This window comes from Augochlora pura, chromosome 6 (genome assembly GCF_028453695.1).
Source record: "Augochlora pura isolate Apur16 chromosome 6, APUR_v2.2.1, whole genome shotgun sequence".
NCBI classification, from domain to species: domain Eukaryota; kingdom Metazoa; phylum Arthropoda; class Insecta; order Hymenoptera; family Halictidae; genus Augochlora; species Augochlora pura.
The window spans coordinates 3,926,737-3,948,311 of record NC_135777.1 but is presented as its reverse complement, the minus strand read 5'-3'; the positions used below and the strand labels follow the sequence as shown (position 1 = coordinate 3,948,311).

General features: G+C 40.8%; 4 protein-coding genes across 9 annotated transcripts in view; 2 read left to right on the top strand and 2 right to left on the bottom strand.

The window, feature by feature from the left end:
- Positions 1–9,264, top strand: part of LOC144471027 (venom dipeptidyl peptidase 4) — a 370,685-nt gene extending 361,421 nt beyond the window's left edge. For all 6 annotated transcript variants that reach the window (XM_078182680.1, XM_078182678.1, XM_078182679.1 and 3 more), the window contains 2 exons: positions 6,223–6,434; positions 7,118–9,264. In XM_078182680.1, the coding sequence (XP_078038806.1) occupies positions 6,223–6,434; positions 7,118–7,213 (308 nt within the window). In that variant the 3' untranslated portion in view covers positions 7,214–9,264. The remainder of the gene's footprint in view (positions 1–6,222; positions 6,435–7,117) is intronic.
- Positions 9,265–9,424: 160 nt separating this feature from the next.
- On the bottom strand, positions 9,425–10,444 carry Rpi12 (RNA polymerase I subunit RpI12). The gene is made up of 3 exons (XM_078182682.1): positions 10,233–10,444; positions 9,933–10,146; positions 9,425–9,810 (listed from the first exon to the last, which is right to left on the bottom strand). Exons 1-3 carry the CDS (start codon positions 10,366–10,368, stop codon positions 9,786–9,788), a joined length of 375 nt encoding a protein of 124 aa, XP_078038808.1. The 5' UTR covers positions 10,369–10,444; the 3' UTR covers positions 9,425–9,785.
- A 1,426-nt stretch (positions 10,445–11,870) lies between these two features.
- Positions 11,871–13,189, bottom strand: LOC144471089 (uncharacterized). The gene is made up of 6 exons (XM_078182817.1): positions 13,051–13,189; positions 12,838–12,987; positions 12,643–12,771; positions 12,437–12,580; positions 12,245–12,358; positions 11,871–12,158 (listed from the first exon to the last, which is right to left on the bottom strand). The coding sequence occupies exons 1-6, from the start codon at positions 13,118–13,120 to the stop codon at positions 12,094–12,096; spliced, it is 672 nt and encodes a 223-aa protein (XP_078038943.1). The 5' UTR covers positions 13,121–13,189; the 3' UTR covers positions 11,871–12,093.
- A 2,535-nt stretch (positions 13,190–15,724) lies between these two features.
- On the top strand, positions 15,725–21,447 carry LOC144470859 (uncharacterized). Its single transcript, XM_078182429.1, has 7 exons — positions 15,725–15,835; positions 16,775–16,933; positions 17,017–17,148; positions 18,474–18,611; positions 18,688–18,960; positions 19,370–19,519; positions 19,598–21,447. The coding sequence occupies exons 1-7, from the start codon at positions 15,751–15,753 to the stop codon at positions 19,669–19,671; spliced, it is 1,011 nt and encodes a 336-aa protein (XP_078038555.1). The 5' UTR covers positions 15,725–15,750; the 3' UTR covers positions 19,672–21,447.
- The last annotated feature ends 128 nt before the right edge of the window (positions 21,448–21,575 follow it).

The window sequence follows — 21,575 nt, the reverse complement described above, 5'->3', positions numbered from 1 at the left end:
CATTAAAATTATTTTACCTTATCACTCTGCCATTTCAAATACTTTAACCCTGTAGCTCTGTCATTTCAAATACCTTTCAGCTTTTCCATTCATAATAATTTTAACTTTGCTATTTAAAATGCTATCTTTTACCCAGGTCTTACTATATTTCATAACATTGTAGCTTTTTTACGCTACCTCGTCGTTTCACATTGTCTCTCCAATTTTACAAATTAGACCCGCGACTCGCGAGCTTGTCAAAGCTTGGACAGACGATTGTGTACACTATATCCTTCCCCGCAAAGACGTCTCCGTAGATCCGATAAAATTGAGGTAGAAGTCGGAGAAGTTGCCGTTTGACTATCAAACCGTGTTAAAAGAGAATCGGGTTGCGGAAAGTTACGGGAAGAAAGTTGGACGGGCTCGCAGAGGTTGCGAGCCACTTATCCGCGGTAATAGAATTGATTCAAAGTCTCGGAGACAACTGCGAGGGTATCGCCGCGAAGTCAATTCCTTCCCGCGCAACAGCCCCGATTCTTTGAATAACGGAACAAATCAGTGGAAGACGAAAAAGGAAGGGTGGAGATAGGGGATAAAAAAAAAAACCCCCGGTGAACGGGGAACGTGTACGCGCCATTGCTTCGGCTCTGGTTCGATCGATTCAATTATTGTCGGAATGTTGTAGCAGTTGACTGCGCCCGGGCTACGAGATATCAGATTTATCAGGCCGATAAGGAGTCATCGGTCGAAATCGAGTCTCGGGCATTCAGACGATCCCGACGTCGTCGTCGACGACGACGATGCACATTTTTAACGCTGCTACGTTTTTCCCTCCGGTACGTCCTCCTTCAAGGAACTCTCGAAGACCCATTCCCGTTCATCGATCGCCAGTTACCTCGTTCTTCTCCTACTACCACATTGTTCGGAAGACGATCCGTACCGACGAACTAACTCGGTTTATTTATAATCTTGCGATATATTTTTTACTGCGATATATATTTTTTCTACGAGAAAAACAGCCATCAGAAAACAGTGAGACAGAGAGAGGCAGAGAGAGAAGGAGCGATATGCTATACACGATACACGATAAACGATACAGGATACGTTCACAATACACATATATTCCTGGCATACCACTTGACATAACGACGAACTTGAAAAATGGCTCAAAACTACGAAATCTCGATTTTACAGCGAACAAAATGTGCTCACAATTACGACGATACTGAAAACTAGTTCAAAACTACAGTCAGTCCCACAAGTATTCGTACCCTTATTGCTGATAAGAGAAATTGATTGAAATCAAGGGACGCATGTAAGATTTTGCAATGAACTTTTTATTTGCGCAAAATTGGATTCGATACGACACTGGATTCACGATATAAGATACACGATACAGAATACACGATATAGGATACACGATACAGAATACACGATATAGGATACACGACACAGGATTCACGATACAGGATACAGAATATACGACACAAAATTCACGATACACAATACGTCATATACGATAAGCGATATAGTATGCACGATATAGGATGCGATACGTGATATGCGATACACGATGCACCTTTTTGTCTTCGAAAACTGGCTTAACCTGTTAGCCGCGTACGACGAGTATTCACGTCGCAAGCAAATAGCAATTTTACATTTTCCAAGAAATATACTTCTCCTACGATCTAGGTTAGAATACTTATGAAACATATTCATTTTCGCACAGTTTAGGATAATTCTAGAATAACTATCGACAAAATTATACTTATAGTGATCGATGATAAAACTACGAAGCTTCGATATTCTGTGGAAAAATAGTGTTCAAATTTTGTCGAACTTCTAACTTATTTAAAAATCTCTAAAACAGCTCAAAGGTATAAATAATTGATATTTCGTGCTTGTGGGCCATTTTTATTAGGTAGGGAAACGATATTTCGAATTTTTGAAAGAATAGAGAGTATAATAAACTATAGTATATTGTTTAGAGTATATAGTATATACTTATAGAGTATAATAGACTATATTAAAGTATATTAAACTACTATACAGTGAGTCTAGTATCATAAGATTAAGGAATTCAACAAAGATTTAAGAATTCTCGAAAATGTTACGAAGTTTATCACAAACTTTCCCATAGCCCGCGCAAAGGAGTAAATTAAACATGAAGAAACGTGCGAATAGAAACTTACGCAAAATGGATAAATAATCTCGCAGGTCTGACCAACGGGGTTCCTACACCACTTTTGTGTCCACATTTCCCTAGAGCTATTCTATTATACTTCAACCTAATCAAATAATTCCACGGTGTTCTCCTCTGTAAAATACACTGTGGAATCTGTAATTCACGGTAGCAGTCGCGGTTTAATTATCAGAGAGCGAGAGAGAGAGAGAGAAAGAAAGAGAGCCGCGCAGAGGATCCGTGGGAGCTATTTTCCGGAAAAAAATTGCAGCGCGCAAGGACCGCGCTGGAATGAACGCAGTCGAAGCCGTGATTAATCTTGCCTTGGAAGCATAAACTAGACGTTATAAATGTTTATTAAATGGCCGCGGTTCGAAAGGAGGGGGGGGGGGGGTGTTTTCCGTTCGCGAGTGATCGCAAGCCGGCCGGGAATTATTCAGTCCCTTCCGGTTTTTCCCTCGGCGCCGCAATTTTTCCGCGCAGCTGTAAGTCACGGGTTTTCCCCCATTCCCAGATATTGCGGTTCAAAGTTTCAAACATCAATATCCGCCGGCGGATTCATTGCCGCTCGCGTTCTCGAAGGCGAGCGGATTTTCTTTAACGCGCATCCCCGTTTGCCGCGCGGAATCCGCTACAGCCGGCAACGCAATTTCCGCGAAAGGGCGCCGCTGCGCCGCCGCCGCTGCGAACTCAAATTTTTCCGCAAAACGTGACTTATCCGGCGGCTGTCCTCCCGATCGCGGATTCATGCGCCTCGCTGCGATGTTGACAACGTGCTCGCTTCGGCGACGGGGACGCGGCGTGCGCAAATACCGCGTCAAAAAGGTATGGGACGACGTGCGTATGTTCCGTCCGTTTGAACAACGCGACGGCGACAACAGATTGAACGGGGACCGTGGAAATCCGTGCTGTCAAATTAACCCAGACACTCTGCCACGAGCGCAATCCTAACCCTTTGAGCGTCTCCGTTGTATATACAGAGTGTCGCAAAATTAAACCTTTGCACTCTGAGGCACCACTGCAATTGTTACATCACGTTCCAAAATAATATTTCTATTATAAAAAACTTACGTTTAAAACATTATTAAAAGTGTAACTGTTTTTGTGTGAGTTAGAACATAACCTCTTTACCTTATAAAATGGAAATGCAACATGTCAGAAATTTTACTTTAGAATTACAGTTGAAATGGCTTCGAGTGCAAAGGGTTAACTCGCAATAGGGAAAGAGAAAGTTACTGAGTCAATTTCAAGTAACTTCTTCCTTTGCAAAAATGTTTTCCAAAGCGTCGTTAACGAGTTATTAATGAAAAAAAACAGTGGCCAATGAGAGGCGAGCTCGGCTGGCGTGTGGCGGCCGAGCCAATCAGCGGATGAAGCCTTTTCATCGACTCGGTTTCCTAAAAGCATTCGCCTTTTATCGGTCACTGTTTTTCGTTAATAACTCATAAACAAAACCGTGAATTGTATTTTTGCTAAGGAAAAAGTTGCTTCAAATAATCTCAGGAATATTTTCAGATTGTTAGACATTTTTCAGACACCCTATATACAGCTATATAAACTTATTCGCAGCGTCAACGATGCGCGTACACAGATTAGAAATTTCCTTGTAGATTTTCCAACGTTTAAATCAGATCTGTTTATTCGCGAGATTTTATGGCGTTCTCGCGCAAATAAAATGCGCAAATTTTTGTCCATAGTGGCTATAACCGTGTACAGGCCACTTTCGTACAGTAGTTATGGCGTATGCATGTTTGTGTGTACCAGCGACGGAAGATTACTGTCATCGAGCTATCTCGCTCAAGGGGTTAAACAGCGCGCGGGGATGAATTCTTTATGGAAATGTTTCGCTGTTATTTTCGTTTAAGATATATAAAATATATAAGGTATAAAATATATAAAATATATAAAACACGAGATAGACAAAATATACAAAATATGATATATATAAAATATAAAAGCCAAAGAAACATACATAATAATACACAACCAACAGAAAATACCAGTTAACAATAACCTAAAATTTTTTCAATTATTACTTATTATTTAAATTCAATTATCATTTAAAATTACCTAAAAATTCGTACCCAATCAAATTGAACTCGCAACAAACGCGAAGTATAAATCCGAAATAATTCGGCAGAGACAAGGACGTTCTTTAATTTATTCGAGACTCCTCGGGTATAAACCCTTTTTTTCGGTGATTTACGGAGCGAGACGGCGCAGCTCGGATTAAATTGAATTAAAGAAGTCAGTGCAGCGGTTCCCGTTGCTTTGAAGTGCCGGCGGGGGTGCGAAAGGGGATGCCCACATGGCCGGGGCAGGGGGGGGGGGGTGGCAAAGGCAACAAAGGGAAAAGAGCGGAAAGGGCGTGCGGGTCAAAGAAATCGTAACTTGCTAATTCCGGGGAATAAAAGAAGCTGGGCGCGATTTGTTCCGGTGAATTTAGCACGTTGGGGACCGAACAAGGTCGCCGATGCCGCCGGCTCTGAAGTATACGCCGGTCGTAAGCGTCTTCGGAACGAGAAGAAACACTCACGGCAATTGGCGCGGCGACCCGTTAAACCGGAAACGAACGGTTCCTGAGGAAGGACGCTGCCGTGGGGGAGCTGGGGGAGGGAGCCCTCCCCTGCCCCGCCCCTGTACACCGTTTCTGTCCCGCTATAAATCATCGCGGCCAAACATTTTATTAAAACCGCTTATTCACAACGCGGGCGCGAAATGATTCGATCATTTTTCACGTCGGGGCCGGCTTCCGGTTTTCGCGGGGAATTTCATCGCCGACACGCTCTTTTCCGCCGTCGACGTTTCCAGCCATTGCTCGTACAATTTTATCGGGAGGTCCCGGAACGGCCGCGTATCCTTTCGATTACATTGAAGTCCTCGATAACAATTTCTATTCAAAGCTTCCCCCCCCCCCCCTCCCCGGCCCTGCGAATGGCATTGGAAGGATCGCGCGGCGCGAACGCGTAAATAATGATGATATTTAGTGGTTAATGAAGTTTCATGTCAGGCAGAAGATTGATGTTTATTATGTGGTAAGGGATACTAATAAATATTGATATTGAATATTAATATCAAACATTGATGGTAGAATTTAACATCGATTTAAATAGATATTACAGAGCAAAGGGTTGAAAGGGTGTTTCTTAGAAAATTTCTATTAAATATTAATTCGGAAATTAATAATCGCGGAAAGCCCAAGGCGTCGGGGGATAGTTGCTTCGTTCTATTTATTCGTTCATGGTAACCTCGCTTGTTCATTAACCTAGTATGCAAAGATCTGTTTCCGGCGCGACCCTTACGTCGGCGGCCTTAACGCCATTTTGATTGCCTGGAGAGAAAGCGCGGAGACGACGGTGTGGTTTGGGTTGAGGATATACATTCCGAAAAGCGTGATAATTGGCAATTTATTTCGCATCAACGGAAATGTATTTGTACAGGGTGTGCCAGGTATTAATGATCGAAGATCGTCGGTGTATTATGTAGCACTGGACGAGAAGACAGTAGTATTATTATTCACAGCTATCGATTTTATTGTTATACTGTAATGTACGTTATATTGTATAATATGTACAATATCCAATATATACAGTATATAGAAATATATGTAATATACACGATAAAATATCAATTATATACTGCACATTGTTATTTTGCATAAAGAAATAATTAAAAAATATAATTAATCTTTAATAACCCTAAAAAAAAATATGACAACATCATATTACTTTGTTATCAATGACTGATATTTTTTAATTTATTAAGAAATTCTCGAATAAATCCTTAAACATTTAGATGTTGAAATAAATCGCTTTACACTGAAGAATGTTGGATATTAAAACCTGGGACACCCTGTATATACACCATTGTAGAGAATGGTGGAAGAAAATGAACGAGGTCGCCGTTGTTAAGGGGGTGAAACGGGCGGAGGGGGGGAGGGTGTAACGGGCGAAAGTATAAAGATGGAAAGGTCAGGGTAAAGTAAATAAAGAAGCAGAAACTGGTAGAAACGCGGGCGCGCCGTGGCCGTAATTTAACCTTATAATTAACTCGATTTACAGATTCAATTTACACGGAGCGGTTCATGGGTTTGCCGACGGTCGAGGACAATTTCCACGGGTACGAGCAGGGCCAGCTGCTCAACAAGGTAGACAATATTAAAACGAAGATGTACTACCTGATCCATGGGACTTTGGACGACAACGTGCACTATCAGCAATCTCTGCTGCTCGCGAAGGTGCTCGAGCAGAAGGACATTTTGTTTAGACAACAGGTAACCGGTTCACTTTCTAATTAACATTAACCGGCGTGTCCCTATTGTTTGAAAGCTGTTCGTCGAACAACTCCCGTAACCGTACACCATAAACCAACTATAACAAATGCGAATTTTCTTTCATCGCGTTTTTCTCAGTTTAACCCCTAGTCTTTGTTTGTTACTAATAAATTCCTGACGGACGGAAGGAATATTTTTATTTATTATAAGGCAAGCCTTACTTCAATGTTTAAAGATTAATATTAAATAAGAATGGTCGAGTTTAATTTCGATTTGAAAGATGGGAATAACAGTGATTAATTGATTATAGTACTCTTTCAGTTTCTATAATTTCTTAGAAGAAAAAGGAAATTAATATAATATTATATATAATATAACAATATTATATAGTATTAATTAATAATACTGTAATGTAATACTAAAATTAATATAATACTAGAACGATTTATCATTATACCGAATGAATGATTTAAATGATACAAGATTCTGTAACATTCAACAATTATTATTATTTATTCGATCGCAAGCGGGCAGAATAATAAAACAATATTTTAATACTTAACGTGATATTAAAAACCTCTAGTCTGACTCTTTAAAGTTCAAAGTGAAGAATTAATACCAATTTAGTTATTGCAATTTCTTTAAAAATCACGTAGTTTAAACCATAAATGTTTCTGTTACAGACATACACGGACGAAGATCACGGGATCGCGCAGTCTCGGGCCCACTTGTACCACTCGTTGGAGAACTTTTTAGACGAGTGTTTCGAGGCCTCATGATCGCAGCGATCGCCGTGAACCGACAATCTAGATCCTCCGCATCACCTGCCTCACATCCCACCTGTAAATAACCCGTCACGTGTACATACTCGATGTACAATATGTAATATGAAGCGTTAGTGTGTATATAATCGAGGGAGAGCCGAAACTAGGTACACTCGACGCCAAACAGTCGCCCAGAGAAAGAGAAAAACCGAAGATCAAGACGGAGAAGAAGAAGAAGAAACTGTGCCCCCCTCACCCCCCAGCCCCTCTTGTGGTTTTCGACGAGAAAAAGAAATCGAACGTCGAGGCCGGATCGTTTTTTATTGACAGAATAGATTATAGATACTGTTATCAAATTTGAAGCCCCGTTTTTCCGAGCGAGGATATAATTGTTCCGTGCGACAACGCTGCTAATTCAAAAATACAATCGTCCACGTGTTCGCGGCCGTCTCGCCGGGCTTCCCCGTTCCAGGTGACTACCAGGCGGCTCCATCTCTCGACAAATCGTTCAAACTTATGGACACCGCGGAGAAAGTTGTTCGATCGTTCGAGATTATTATTAAACGGTGTAACTAACAAAAACTGACCCGAACATGTATCAACCCGTTGCACTATGATTTATTTTACAACTACGCGGCACTGTCTCGTTCATTAATAATTTCTTTAGAAGAACAAATAGAATTTCTATTTATCGTACGTTTTACATTATTAACCGTACATTTTACATTATTGCAATTTAGAAAAGACGCGCAGAATTCCTGTTTAATAGATAATGTACGATATTTTCAAGGAGTTGCAAAGGGTTAATGAATCGACTATCTGAAAAATCATTAGCGAGGGTATTATGGAGAAATTTGAATTGTAATAATTTCAATTTTATTGAATAAATAAACGGGCTTCCTCGAACCAGTGTCAAACGTTTCGCGCGAGAGAAACATCGTCGAAGTGCGGGCGATTAATTTTGTTTAGAATTTTAAGCGATCGATCGAACAGCTTTCGCCGATGGTGTTGCACAGTTGCCAAAACAGGGAGGTAAGCCGATGGTACAATTAAAAAAGCGGACGTAATCAGGGCGGCCGCGAACAGCCGGGCGATTTTCTGCGGCGAATGCGGCGCGCCGGGTCTGCGTCGTGTTGAAGAGGACATTTTTAATAACGTGACGAGAGAGAATGGTAACGTGTAACCCAGGGCTAGAATAACAACGTTATTTTCTGAGAACATTGTAAAGTTATTACTGGCTTATGGAAATATTTATTAGAAACGATTTAACCGGATCTGTTGATAAATGTCTTAAATGAAATTATCGAGATGGAATACGTGTACTTAAAAATGTTCATAGATCACCTAAGAAAAGCGTTCGCGAAGATCCTCCCCCTCCCCATTGTTTGAGCCGACTATAGCCTACCAACCTGTTCGAGAACGATGAGCTGGTCGGTAGAATTTTTTTAGGAATATTTTTCAATGTGACCAGTTCGTTGGTTCGTTTGTCGAAGGCCTAATGGACCTGACGTAACGAGTCTTTATAAATAAAGAATAAACGTAGAAAGAATATTACTGAATGAAACCCCCTTAGGCGAACGAGTTGGGGGATTCCCAGAGGAGACTTCAAACGAGACACCACGGGTGAAAACGAAATATGATCGCTCTTTTACTGTAATAATATAAAAAAAAAAACATGTTCCTCTTGGGTTCTGACCGTTATTTTTCCATTATGCGAGGCATGCGTGATTTTCGAGTGAAAAAATGGTTGAGAGTAACCCCGAGAAATGTTTATAATAAAACTATCCTATAAGTAAAAATGGCCGGAGCCGCGTCTCCGATAATATCGTTGATAATATTCGATTTTATTTCGTTTCTAAGTTTACGGGTGATGGTTTATTATAATTAATATTAGCGGAGCTTTCGTTGCAGTTACTTTTGTGATATTTACCGCATTATTTCTCGCGTCCGCAGTGATTCTGTTACGTCGCCGTGTAATTTAGACGACGAGAATTTGTACGATCGAATGCGATCGCAACAGAACATTATTTACGTGAACGAAATAAACCTTTTTCGTGTTAATTTAATATTAGTATTACGGGAATGTAACCTCCCTCACTGATTGTCACAGCTTCAAGACTTCCTCCTTGTATATATAAGTTGCTGAGCTGGTTGTTAAAAATTCCACTATATAACTATTTCTCTTTGCATTCTCATTAAACGAGTAACGAATAATACTGCTACCGATACTAACAATTAAGTGTATTTGTAGCATAAGCGATGTACTAACAGTCTTTAAATACAAATGATTTTATAACGGAAGGACCACTGTAATGGTTTTCAAGAAACGGATCAAGGAAACAAGAAACAAATTCTTCTCGAAATAATTGTTAACTTCCATTTCGACGTATTGTACAAAATATATAATCGATTATACACGGACTAAGAGGAAACATAAGTAAAGGTATCCAACCACGCGTAATTTGGTTGAAGATATAATTGACAACACGGAGTGTTCGTGTTAATTTCATTCATGCAGTGTGTTCATGCTCCAACAGCTGTTCAACAACTTTTATATCTTTGCCAACAAAACTGCACAATGTACGTGTTATGAGTTCTCTGTCTCTTTGTATCTGCCAAAAAAGAAGCAAAGTATTAAATGTTTGTGAATAGCCTCTGTTTCTAAATACCTTTATATACAATATAATACATATTGTATATATCTGTAGAATTATTTAAAAGAAGAACCACGTACTTGCACTTGGTGCACGTATAGAACACAGTTTGCCCTTCGTCCGCAGATCTCAACTGTAAAGTGGCATAAGACATCTTGTCATTCTGACACTGTGGACATTTTCTTTCAACGATAGGACCCTCTGCATCCTCCTCATCATCCTTCTGCTTTTCAGATGTGTAGGTGTCATTATCATTGAAATGGACGGTATACGTCATAGCCATGTCTCCGAAAGCTTAATGATAACGAAAAGTATATCGATTAAATTAAAATTATGTTCATGCAATATAGAAAATAAAATGTGGCAAATTTTGGCAGTACCTTCGGGACCCCATTCACGCTTACAAGCGTAACAAATTACATTTCCCCGCTCCTCTAACAAAGGTAAAACTGACCCACAATCGGAACAAAAACCAGGTGGAGTTATAAATGAAACGGTGTCATTATTTCGCGACATATTTTTGCTCTTGCTCCACGAGCACGTGCACAGACATAAACAATACTTAAAAATTACTTCTGCTGCACTTACGGCGCCTCTGGTGCAGTAACAATGAAACTTCTTTCGGAGCGAAATGCGAGCTTCGCTGTTTCTCCGATAGAGACCACCACATACTCAGTCTGTGGAGTTCCAGAAAATAATTAACACAAAATAACTGCATAAATAACAAAACGAAACATGCGGAATTGTTCAGAACTGCCACTTTGTACTGCATATAAATTCAATTATTACTGGTTCCAACCAACGAGTAAATTAACTGATAATAAGAGTATATTCCAAACAGGAATAATTTATTTACTAATTTAATACTTTCATATCAAATATTTAATTAAACTATAAGCATTGAGTGAAAATGTTTAAGTCATATACATAGTTCATTTATGTAAAACCTCCATAGGTCTGTGGCGCTGATGCACGTGGTTAAGTAAACACATCTATGTGACCCATGTTCTATAGCCAACCGTCACATTTTGAAGCTAATAATATCATATATTATTATAAAGCAAAATTAATTGCTTTTTCTAACCATTACGTTAATTAATCAAATTCTCTCGTGATATACTTTGTTGTGGTAAGTACCCAGGATAGCTCTATAGCCTGGGTTTCGTTATATCTACTCCAACTATGACATAATTAATTCTTTTCAACAATCGGCCATCTCGCGAACAGAGTCGATGTTTAAACATTAACTTTGTGATGTTTAAAGCTTAATTATTGGAGTCCTACGACTGAAAGAGATAGCAGGGACCCTTTGCAATGAAATAAATTCCACTACATAGAGAACTATATATTTCTCTGAAAATAATTAATTTGTCTTTTGTCGGTAATTTTAATGTTGATGAATTACAAATTTTATAAGTTATTAGTTATGTAATGGAACAGTTGGAAAAAAGCAATTAATTTTGCTTGGAAAGCGTATAAACAATATTATAACGTTAAAAGTGAATGGTGGCGCCATCTACAATACGCTATAGGTATTAATCGGCGAACAGTTTGGGCGTTTTGCCGCTGCATAGAAGTGGCGCTATTCGGGTGTTTGCAAGTTGGTAGAATATTCGTGCCGCATTTGACATTACTTCTTACGAGGAAAGTGGCACGAATCAATTGCTCGAAATTCAGTATTGGAACACGAAACTGATAACTGTTATAACTATTGAACAATAACTCTAATATGCAAATAATGATTACGAATACATTGCTAAGGGTCTCTATTAGCTTTTCTAATGGTAGTAGTCCAATAGTGATTCTTTAAACATCATAAAATTAATGTTTTATGAAGATCTCTCCGTAAAGGGCTTGATCGATCGTCAAAGGAAATTAACTATGTCAAAATTATAGTAAGTACAAGTAAACTTAGGCCACAAAACTGTTCAGAACGTCCCGTCGCATGAAATTAGAACGATCCAGAACATAATTAAACAACTAAGTTTAAATAAAGTTTAGTCGACAACAAAAAGAAATTAATTTCTAAAAAAGCATTTTTTATATTACATATACATACAACCGATTAATAACATTGCGTGATTTTGACGTTTATCAGTCCTTCTTGTAAAACTTGTCTAAGATGATCGAAATAAGGTTTCATAGAATCCTCGAATGGTAGATGAGTCATAAACACAAGTCCGGAAGAAGTCAGTCGGATCATCCGGTGTTCCACAAGAGAGGCCGTATGCAAGATCGACTTCAAATGAATCGATATAGAAACGATAGGATCACCAGAGGAATCCCTAAAACCGCCTGTCGAGATGCTGGAACAGCAAAAAGAAATGGTATTGTTTAAAAAGCGTGCGTCACCGAATTAGTCTGCGCAACGGCACAATTCCTTCTATTTAACCTTTGTTACAGCCCGGTTGTCCTTGCGCGCACACACATTGCCCGTTTCTGCATTCGAGGACCTTGTTGTCGACGATCGCGCACTGGTTGCTGTTGTTGCACGGGTAATAGAGACCTGTCGAACAGCATTATCGAACAACAGATAAGACCCGTCGCACTTAGTTCCTCTCTAAACGCATTCCTATTTATATACCTCTCGATTGTATGCACTGTCTGGTCGAGTGGTTAAAATGATAGCTGCTGATGCACTTGCAGCGTCCGTCGAGGCACATCGCCTTGCCCAACGAATCTTGACAGTCGTCCTCCCTTTGGCAGTGATCGCCCTCCGCCGTCGGCCCTGCAAATCGACGAGTCAAGTCGCAGTTTCCGCGTTAGATACGCCGCGACGCGATTACTCACTGCTGATGCAATTCGACGAGTTCCCCATGTCCAACAGGAAAGTATCCTGGCAGGCGCATTTCCCTTGTCTGCACTTCGCGTTCGCCATCGTCGAGCATTCGGTGTCATTGTTACAAAGCGTCCCCTCACCTGGACAGAATCAAACGTGTTTCATTCGACCATCGAAACGACGACGACGATTATAAATCCACTCACTGGCGATACACATCGATCTGTCCGCCGTCGGCGAATATGAAGTGTCGCAGGCGCAGACCTTCTGAACACGACAGTACGCGTTCGCGATGCAGTTCCGGTCCCTCAAGCACGGCTCCCCGTAGATCACCGTCCGGATCGAGTACTCCAGGTCTGAAACAGTCCCACGCCTTTGGCACCGACGATCGACAGAGTATATTAGAGAACATCTCTAACCTTGTCCGGAGCACTGCAACAGCCCGCATGCCGCGAACAGTAGCGTCGCGCCGAAATTCTGGACACCCATCCCGGATGCTCAAGACTCGCGAGGTGATCCGCGCCGTCTCACGCCCTAAGACTTAACAATCACAAGCGACACGACGTACAGAGCGGTGCACACCCTGGCTGCGATAATTGTTATCTCCGCGGGCTTGATAACCGTACCTTGTTTCCTACATACGCCGGCAATAATCGAGATAACGCGGTCGGCCGAAACGGTCTCTAATCTCAAGGCCCGCGATCGAGGCTCGCACGAAGATCGATCGCGGGACGTTGACTTCGATCTCGCGGGATCGTTGGACGGTTCGGACAGTTTCTGGGTCTCCGGCGCGCTTTTGTAATTAACTCGATCGGTGTTTAGCGGAGCGGATGTGTTACATTCTTGTTGACGAGATTTATGTTTAATGTAATTTAATTATCATTTAATCCCTTGCACTACGATTCCTTTCACGATGCTTTGGTTAGCATTTGCTCGTTCTTAATAATTATCTTGACAGGATAGGGCGGTATATGTTTCTTATACTGTATTTATAAACTTTCGTTTATGTACTTTGATAACAGAAGAATTACATTTTATTTCATTTTAAAAGGAATTAATAAAATAGCTGGGGTGGCTCTGGTTTATTTTTCATAATTGACTGGATTGCTATTTATCGATTCGAATTTAATGGGCCTCACTATGAGATGGTGTTGATTATGTCGTTGTTATGTCTCTTGTTTCATTCTAGTAATTAACTTGACATTTATTGGATAAGATATTGAAATACAGGAAGGATGAAATTTAACGTATTTTATATTCGATAAATGTAGAGATAATTGTGTTGGAGACTAAACTAAAGGTACAGCAGTTGGATACAGTACAGTGCTCCATTAGCCTAGGTATTCTCGAGAATTTTCCTGAGAGCAGCGTTGGTACCTTCACCTGGCGTGAGAGTGACTTCCCTGCCAATTTTCAGCATAGCTCGAGCATGACGTGGAAAAACGGCTTCGTGACTCATGCACTGGTTCACATAGAATCAGAGGAACGATTCAATGTACACACCGATAACTGGTATTAGCTTTATCACCTGCTCGACGGATGAGCTGTGTTGGACGATACGCCGCTAACTAATAATTCCAGCCGTTTATAAACGATCCAAGAGCCTCTGCCTTTGTTATCTTGGAAAATCGCTGGACAATAAATAATATTTTAATTTTTAATTCGCCTGCCTTGAACGAAAAAGTTATAGCATGGTAGAACTTCGAATAAAAAATTTATTAACTTTGACTGACAATAACTTTGCGCACGATTTTTGCTTCACGATGATTTATTATCGATAAGAATGCCCCCTCGCCACTGCAACCCTTTAAACACGAGACAGAGATACAAGGATTACTTTTGTTCAAATCGTGACCGTCGTCTCCACTAATTCGTTCCGCATTTGCTGCAGTTTCTTCATCAATTAGTTTTATATAATCAGCGCTTTTTAATTTTGCAGGATGGAATTAATTTACTGTCAGGGTGGAATTTGACGCAATTCGTAACATTTTCCGTGCACCACGATCATTTACAGCACGCGGTCGACCTGCACTTTTCTTTTTACCGTAATTCTCGGGGTCTTTTAAAAAGTTTCTAATTACATTTCGACTTCACCCTATTAATTTCGGTATTTTCGAAATGCTTGCATCGTTTTTCAAATTTAAAATACTTTTTCTCTCGGTTTTATTTAATTCGGTACCACGGCCCATTTTGAAAGATGTAAGCTAATATTTTTAAATATCTAATTACTTAATCTTTATTATTCACTGTTTATTATTGAACAATAAACTATTTGAATATTATTTGATGTTAGTCTTTCAACAGGCACTTTGCTACTGACTTCCCTGTTACTATTGTCCTATCATTGGCATCTCCGAAAGGAATTTTACTAAGTCTGAGCATTTCGTCAAATATGGCAGTTTCCAATGTGACAAACATGCCCTCAATTTAACAAGTTGCATTGATGAGGTTGTGACAAATTTCAGATCTAGATGTACAGTTTTAAAGTAAAATGTTCAAGCTTTAATCTAAAACAAAGTCATTATCCTACGTTGATTTTTCGCGGAGCTAGCGTTCATCAAAGTCGGCCAATTTTGAGAAGTCCATGCATTTCGTTGATCATGGCTATTTTCATTATGACAAAAGTGTCCTAGTTTCTAAAAGAGTGTAATATTGCGGACGCATGAAGCTTAAAATATATAAAATACCACCTTAAAATAGAGGTTTCAAGCTTTACTCCAAAGTAAGAGTCATCGCACTACGACGATTTCTCGCACAGTTATCGTTAATCAAATTCGGCCAATCTGCATCCCCAAAGAGGGGGGTACCTCTTCTCAAATCTCTAACTAAAATACCCACGAACCTACCTAAATCAATACAAATCGATCAATTACCAAAAGACGACAATATTTCCAAACATCCCCAAGATCTTCAAAACCGGGCACCACAGTTTCGCGTGGCCGGCCGTTCGAACCACATGGTGATTTAAATTTACGGAAACGGATGAAGGCGGATCGAACGCGCTCGTCGGAGCAGAGACTCATCGGCCGAAGAAACTGGTGGGAGAATATGGTTAACCGCGGCTCTGTGCCGGCTCCGCGTTCCTCAGTCGCGCGGAATCGTTGCTCAATCAATCAACCATGCCGGCCGTCACCGGATCAGGAAGGAGCTGCGTCCTCTTGGTAGCCGCTGTCCTTTCTCTCGCCGCCAGCGCCCAGGGGATTGGTAAAATTTTCCAAGACGTTTTCCGCGCGCGCGACCAAATCTCCGTCACCGGGCTCTCGTCCGCGCAGAGCTGTTTCGCCGATCTCGTGCCGCGGCCTCCGATTACGCGAGCACGGGACATGCCCTCGAAAGTGTAATTAAACGTCGCGCAATCGAGTCAGAGCCGCGGGGACCGTCCACGCAACTCCGTGTCCCATTTATTCCGATCGGGGAACACGGCTTCGATATTCGCGCGGGACGCGTCGAAATGGAGCAGCACGAGGTGCGTAGGTGTCCTCCGGTTGGCTCGAGACGATCGATTTCACGTCAACGGACCGTCAACGGACAAGTCGCATCGATAGAATCGGACGTATCGGTGATCCCTGTTACGCCGCGGGAGCTGTTATTCGCGTGAACGTTTCGCCGTGTTTTCGGCAACATGTGCGTGTGTGTCACTGGAATACAGAGCTTGTACACAAACGTCGATCAAAACACGCTTCGATCTTAAGATACAAGAGCGACCTTCGTCGTGGAAAAAAAAATTGTTGCCGAATCGTCGAACGATCGCGGCGAGTCTCTTCCGCGAACTCGAGCCGCGTGCGATTCGGTTTCGGGCTGACTACGAAATGCTGACGGGTACTGTTTAGGATAGAGGAGACGGTTATGTTACTGCTGTGATCATCGCCGATTGTCTTTGAATTATTTCGCTCTAATTTCATTTTTTGAACTGTTTATTTTTGTATAGAGTGTTCCAGAATCGACGGTAGAACCGAGGAAGGGGTTGTTTAATATGAGAAAATTAATCGAAAATGAGGAAGTCTTTTTGATTTGTTGCTGCGAAAATTTAGTTTGAAAATTAGCGAGAAAGCGTGCCGATGTTTATCCGGTTGTTTCCATGACTAACGCACGATGATTGGATGAAAACGAAATCGATCTCATAGACGGACTTTCACGTTTCAGATGTGAACATTCCATGCACCACGAAAGAGATTTGCGCCGGATTGTCGCCTGCGTTCAGAAACGCGACGTGCACGGACGGATTCTGCGTCTGCTACAATGCCGGGGTAGCAAGAAACTGCTCCAGCACCGAGATACAACGACCGACGAATAGAAACGCGGGTAAGCATGCCCGATCTTCGCGGCCGATGTTCCCAGGCGGTTGATAGAACAGCTAATTAAAAGAGCCGCGCGATTGTTTCCAGGCGTGCCGGTGCACATTTGCAAGGGCAACCAGGATTGCATGTTCCATAATTCGATTTGCAACACGACGAACAGCCAATGCGAATGCCAGAAGGACTACGTTTGGTCGGCCAATAAAAAGTTCTGCCTGAAAAGTAAGCATTCCGTTATCCATTTCTTGCGTTTCGTTTATTTCATTAATTTAATCAATTCAAATTTTTTTATGAATTTGGCTCATATCGTTCATTTTATTAATTTCATTTATTTCAGTTATTTATTAGCAGGAAGATCTTTTTAGCATAATAGACGATAATATATGTATAGGGAAAAGAGAATTAGAAATTATGCAAAAGAATATATTATCATCGTTTATCAGAAAATATTTTATTTTTACTCATTTTGGTCACTATACATTAAATGCACAAATGTATATTAAATGCACATTGCTGAAAGAAGGCATAAAAATCGGCCAACTTTGATTAACGATAACTCTGTGAAAAGTTAACGTAGAATGGTGACATTTTCATCGAATTGAAGCTTGAAACCTCTATTTTAAGATAGAATTTCTATATTTCAAGCTTGACGCACAAGCAACATTGCACCCCTTTAAAAATGAGGACATGTTTTGTCGCAATGAAAATGGCCAAGTTCGACGCGTAAAATTGGCCGACTTTGACTGACGATAATTCTGTGAGGAATCATAGAAGGAAATTTTTTTTAGGCATGCCATTTACCAACAAATAAAGTTCGATCCTTCCTCTTCAATTTAAAAAAAAATGTACTCGGCTGTGATTTTTTTTCGCGAAGCTGCAACACTTAAAAGTAAGCCTTGTATTTCTGTCTTACGTTTGAAGGGTTGCAGTGGCGAGGGGGCATTCTTATCGATAACACATCGTCGCGAAGTGACAATTGGGTGCAAATCCATCTAGCTTATTTTAAAATGAAGAATTTACGTTTTAATTTGAAGCAAATGTCATTGTATTACAATAATTTTTCACAGCATTATCATCAGTCAAATTTGACCAATTTTTACATCCTTTTTCTTTACTACAAATTTTCTAAGATTTTAAAATAAATTGTTTAAAAAGTTAAATAAACATCCAGAAAGAATTTAAACGAATAACTGATAAAAATAATTACTGTACAATTCCAGTCTTTTTACATGCTGTGCTTAAAGTCAACTCTTAAAAGTGGTTCAATCATATCTATTTAATTAATTATACAATTAGTAACTATAATAATGCAATGTTGAGAATCATATATCGTACAATTGTTTAAAAAATAAATAAAAAGAAACATTTCAAGAAATCTGATTATAACCTACAACAGGAAAAATCAAATAAAATCACAACAAATTGAACGATATTGTCAGAGTCAGAACATCACCTTTTTTACAACCAATCACATAACCGAATTAAAGGATCGACGATCCCCATATTTAATAAATTCAGCAAGACTAGACAGTTTCTTCTCTGTTCAGAGGCCGAGGCGATGGACTTCGCCTGCGTGGAGGACAAGCAGTGCACCGCTTTCTTGGCGAACACCACGTGCCGCGACGAGAAATGTACCTGCATCGACGGTTATCATCACAAGGGGAACATGTGCCACAAGACAATCGGTGAGATTAGCATCGCACTGCGGCTAGTGGAAATTGGCGAACGCGAAAAATTGTCGGGACCGGTCGATTGTTGCAGCGCTCAATAATACGTGCACGCGAAACGAGGAGTGCGGCCTGGTCGACGGCGCGATCTGCACGGAACGGAATCTCTGCGAGTGCATGGCGGGAACTGTGATCAACGCCGCCGGTAACACGTGTCTGACGGTGGCCAAAGAGTTCTCGCACAGCTGCCTCGAGGACCGACAGTGCTCCGCCACGTTCGAGAACTCCGTCTGCGTCGACCGAGTCTGTCGGTGTCTGGACCATTACCATTTCGACCAGGTGATGAACCGATGCTTCGTCGACAGAGGTAAACGAATTACGACTGTTTTTATTTATTATTATTTATTACATATCCCCATGACATGGGGATAATAAATGTAGATTTTAGTGTTCAACCCCTTGCAGCTGGTACCATTCTACATAAAAATACAAGATACTGTTTCACACTCACAGTGTTTAAATTTTACATAAACTGGAGCATTTTACACATTATCAAATTGAATTTTGCGACTCATAGAATAGTCAACGGGCTCTTAACAAATTTTCTAAATATAAGTAACCTTGATAAACATTATTTCGAAACGTGGGCATCTTAGAATCTCCGTTCGATCGCAAAGGGTTAATTCTTTTTTCCCTGCGAACCTGCACCTTTTAGCTTAAATCTCAATGTACTCTGTAAAGGGGTTAAAATTGCAAAGTGCTCGGGTTTTCGCCAGGTCTGGACGAGAACTGCGGCACCACGCAGGAGTGTTATCACGCGAGCAGGGCGAACGGGACGCAGTCGGAGGGTCTCCGTTGCACGAGGAACGTGTGCGTCTGCGCGGAAGATTATTATCGGGACGGTGATGCGTGCATCGCTAACGAAGGCAAGCAAAGAGCCACCTACCGCCGCCCTTTTAGATCTCGAGCACCGATATCCATTCGCTATGATTGTTTCTTTTCAGGTGCGCCACGGCGGGGAACATCGGCGCTGTTGCTCGCGGCGCTCGTTCTGCCCGTGTTCCTGGGAGGAATCTAGGTCTCCGCGACACCGGCTTATCGGCGTCGTGTTATCGGCGGCTTTGCCGACCCGTTTCCGTCGCGCGGGATCATCGAGCGGTTCTCTATGGTACCCCATGGCTCCACCTCGCTCGGCCCTCGCCGCGAGGGACACGCGATTTCGAGCCGTGACGCGACGCGCGGGATTCAGCGCGGAAAGAAGAACAGAGGCGTCGGATGTCGCGGCGCTGTGCGTCGACCGCGACGAGAGAACGCGCCGGGCGCATCGAACCGTCTCGACGACTTCCTCTTAAAGGGAAGACGAAGAGTATCGTGATCCTCGCTCCCTGCTGGGAAAAATCGGCCGCAGAAAATTAGCGAATGAGCGTCGAGCCGTCTGCTCGTCGTCATTCACTTCGTCTGCTGCGCAGACGATCTTGATTGTTTATCGAGATTCATGGTTATTATTTTTATTGTATAATGAGATATTGTTAGGAAGGTAGGGTTAACAGATAGATATTGATAACAGAAGAGATTGATAACGAGATATAGTTTAGATAACAAGAAAACAAATATAGTTTATGGTGTGTGTTACTTAAATTTAGAATCCAAAATATGGTTTCCGGTCTACGGTATTTAAATTTGAAAGCTAAGATATGGTTCCATATCTATAGTAATTAAAATATGAAACCTAAATATGGTTTCTGATACATAGTATTTAAATTTGGAATCCAAAATATGGTTTCTGGTTTACGGTATTTAAGTTTCAAAGCTAAGATATGGTTCCATATCTACAGTAATTAAAATTTGAAACCTAAATATGATTTCTGATACATAGTATTTAAATTTTGAAGACAAAATATAGTTTCTGATCTACAGTATTTAAATTTGAAATTCAAAATGGTTTCTTTGTGTCACGATATTTTTTAATTCATCCAACATACATTTTCTAATGTACTAGCACGATTCATTGAAAATTGATGCATATGAAACAGGGTCTGTTAACAAATACAATGCTCGCAGACCTATCACTTCTTCTCTCAAATATAAACAAATCTAGTACTGTTGCAATCATTTTGAAAATAGTAATGATATTTTCGAGTCGTTACTTGAGCGCAAAGGGTTGAATTAAATTAATAGCTACACTAGAAACAGTAATAAACCAATGAGAATAACTTTCAGAAATATATTTTGAAAAATGAATTAATAAAGCTCGGAATATTTACAGTCATTGTTGATTGTACATTTTGTTAAAATGGTCTGTCTTCTGAGAGTTGGTTCCCAGTTTTCTCTGAAAGATAAATGCAAGAAACATCGACTTTCTCGGAAGACTTGCGTTAAACTAACCCGATAAAAAAGCGAAAGACATAGAGTGACATAGATTTTATAATTTTCGTTCAAGTTGTTAGTTACAAAATATATATTGCGGCGAGCGGTACAGTGTTTAAAACATGCGTGGAAAATTATGCGAATACCGAATGTCACCGCCATAGCAAAGTGCCAAAGATGTTCGTCGTGCGCGGGCGCCTCTTGCGATTATATTATTAACGATGATAATTATTGCCGTGATGAAAGTTACAAACAGTATTCCACGATGTTAGCGATTAATTCCGACGTTTAGTTTAGGGACGTTCTAGGAACGGTTTTAGAGTAGACGCGCGCAATGCGGTTCATTTTGTATACGTTTCACTTGTTTTCGAGCGCCTGGACAACGGTCGAAGGTGGTCCGTGGCCCTCCGATCGTCGATCTCCACGCGGTCCTTCATTCTTTTTTTACAGAACCGAGCACCAATAAAAGTCAGATCATTAGAGCATAGATGGCGAATTTCTTGAGAACACCTGAGGACTCCCTTCCATTTTCGACTTCAAAGCGATTCTTCCATTTCCCAATTTTCTATTCTTTTAAAGGATTTTACTTTGACGCGATTAAAAATTACTTATATT

Bases quoted from the DNA above. Each gene is read 5' to 3' on its own strand.
- Rpi12 (XM_078182682.1), bottom strand. From the start codon at position 10,368: ATGTCGCGAAATAATGACACCGTTTCATTTATAACTCCACCTGGTTTT. The intron at 10,147-10,232 runs GTACTGCCAAAA...GTTATCATTAAG, and splicing joins GCGTGAATGGGGTCCCGAAG to CTTTCGGAGACATGGCTATG. The intron at 9,811-9,932 runs GTACGTGGTTCT...CTTTTTTGGCAG, and splicing joins TATACGTGCACCAAGTGCAA to ATACAAAGAGACAGAGAACT.
- LOC144471089 (XM_078182817.1), bottom strand. From the start codon at position 13,120: ATGGGTGTCCAGAATTTCGGCGCGACGCTACTGTTCGCGGCATGCGGG. The intron at 12,988-13,050 runs GTTAGAGATGTT...GGACTGTTTCAG, and splicing joins GTTGCAGTGCTCCGGACAAG to ACCTGGAGTACTCGATCCGG. The intron at 12,772-12,837 runs GTGAGTGGATTT...GATTCTGTCCAG, and splicing joins CAGATCGATGTGTATCGCCA to GTGAGGGGACGCTTTGTAAC.
- LOC144470859 (XM_078182429.1), top strand. From the start codon at position 15,751: ATGCCGGCCGTCACCGGATCAGGAAGGAGCTGCGTCCTCTTGGTAGCC. The intron at 18,612-18,687 runs GTGAGATTAGCA...CGATTGTTGCAG, and splicing joins CATGTGCCACAAGACAATCG to CGCTCAATAATACGTGCACG. The intron at 19,520-19,597 runs GCAAGCAAAGAG...GTTTCTTTTCAG, and splicing joins TGCGTGCATCGCTAACGAAG to GTGCGCCACGGCGGGGAACA.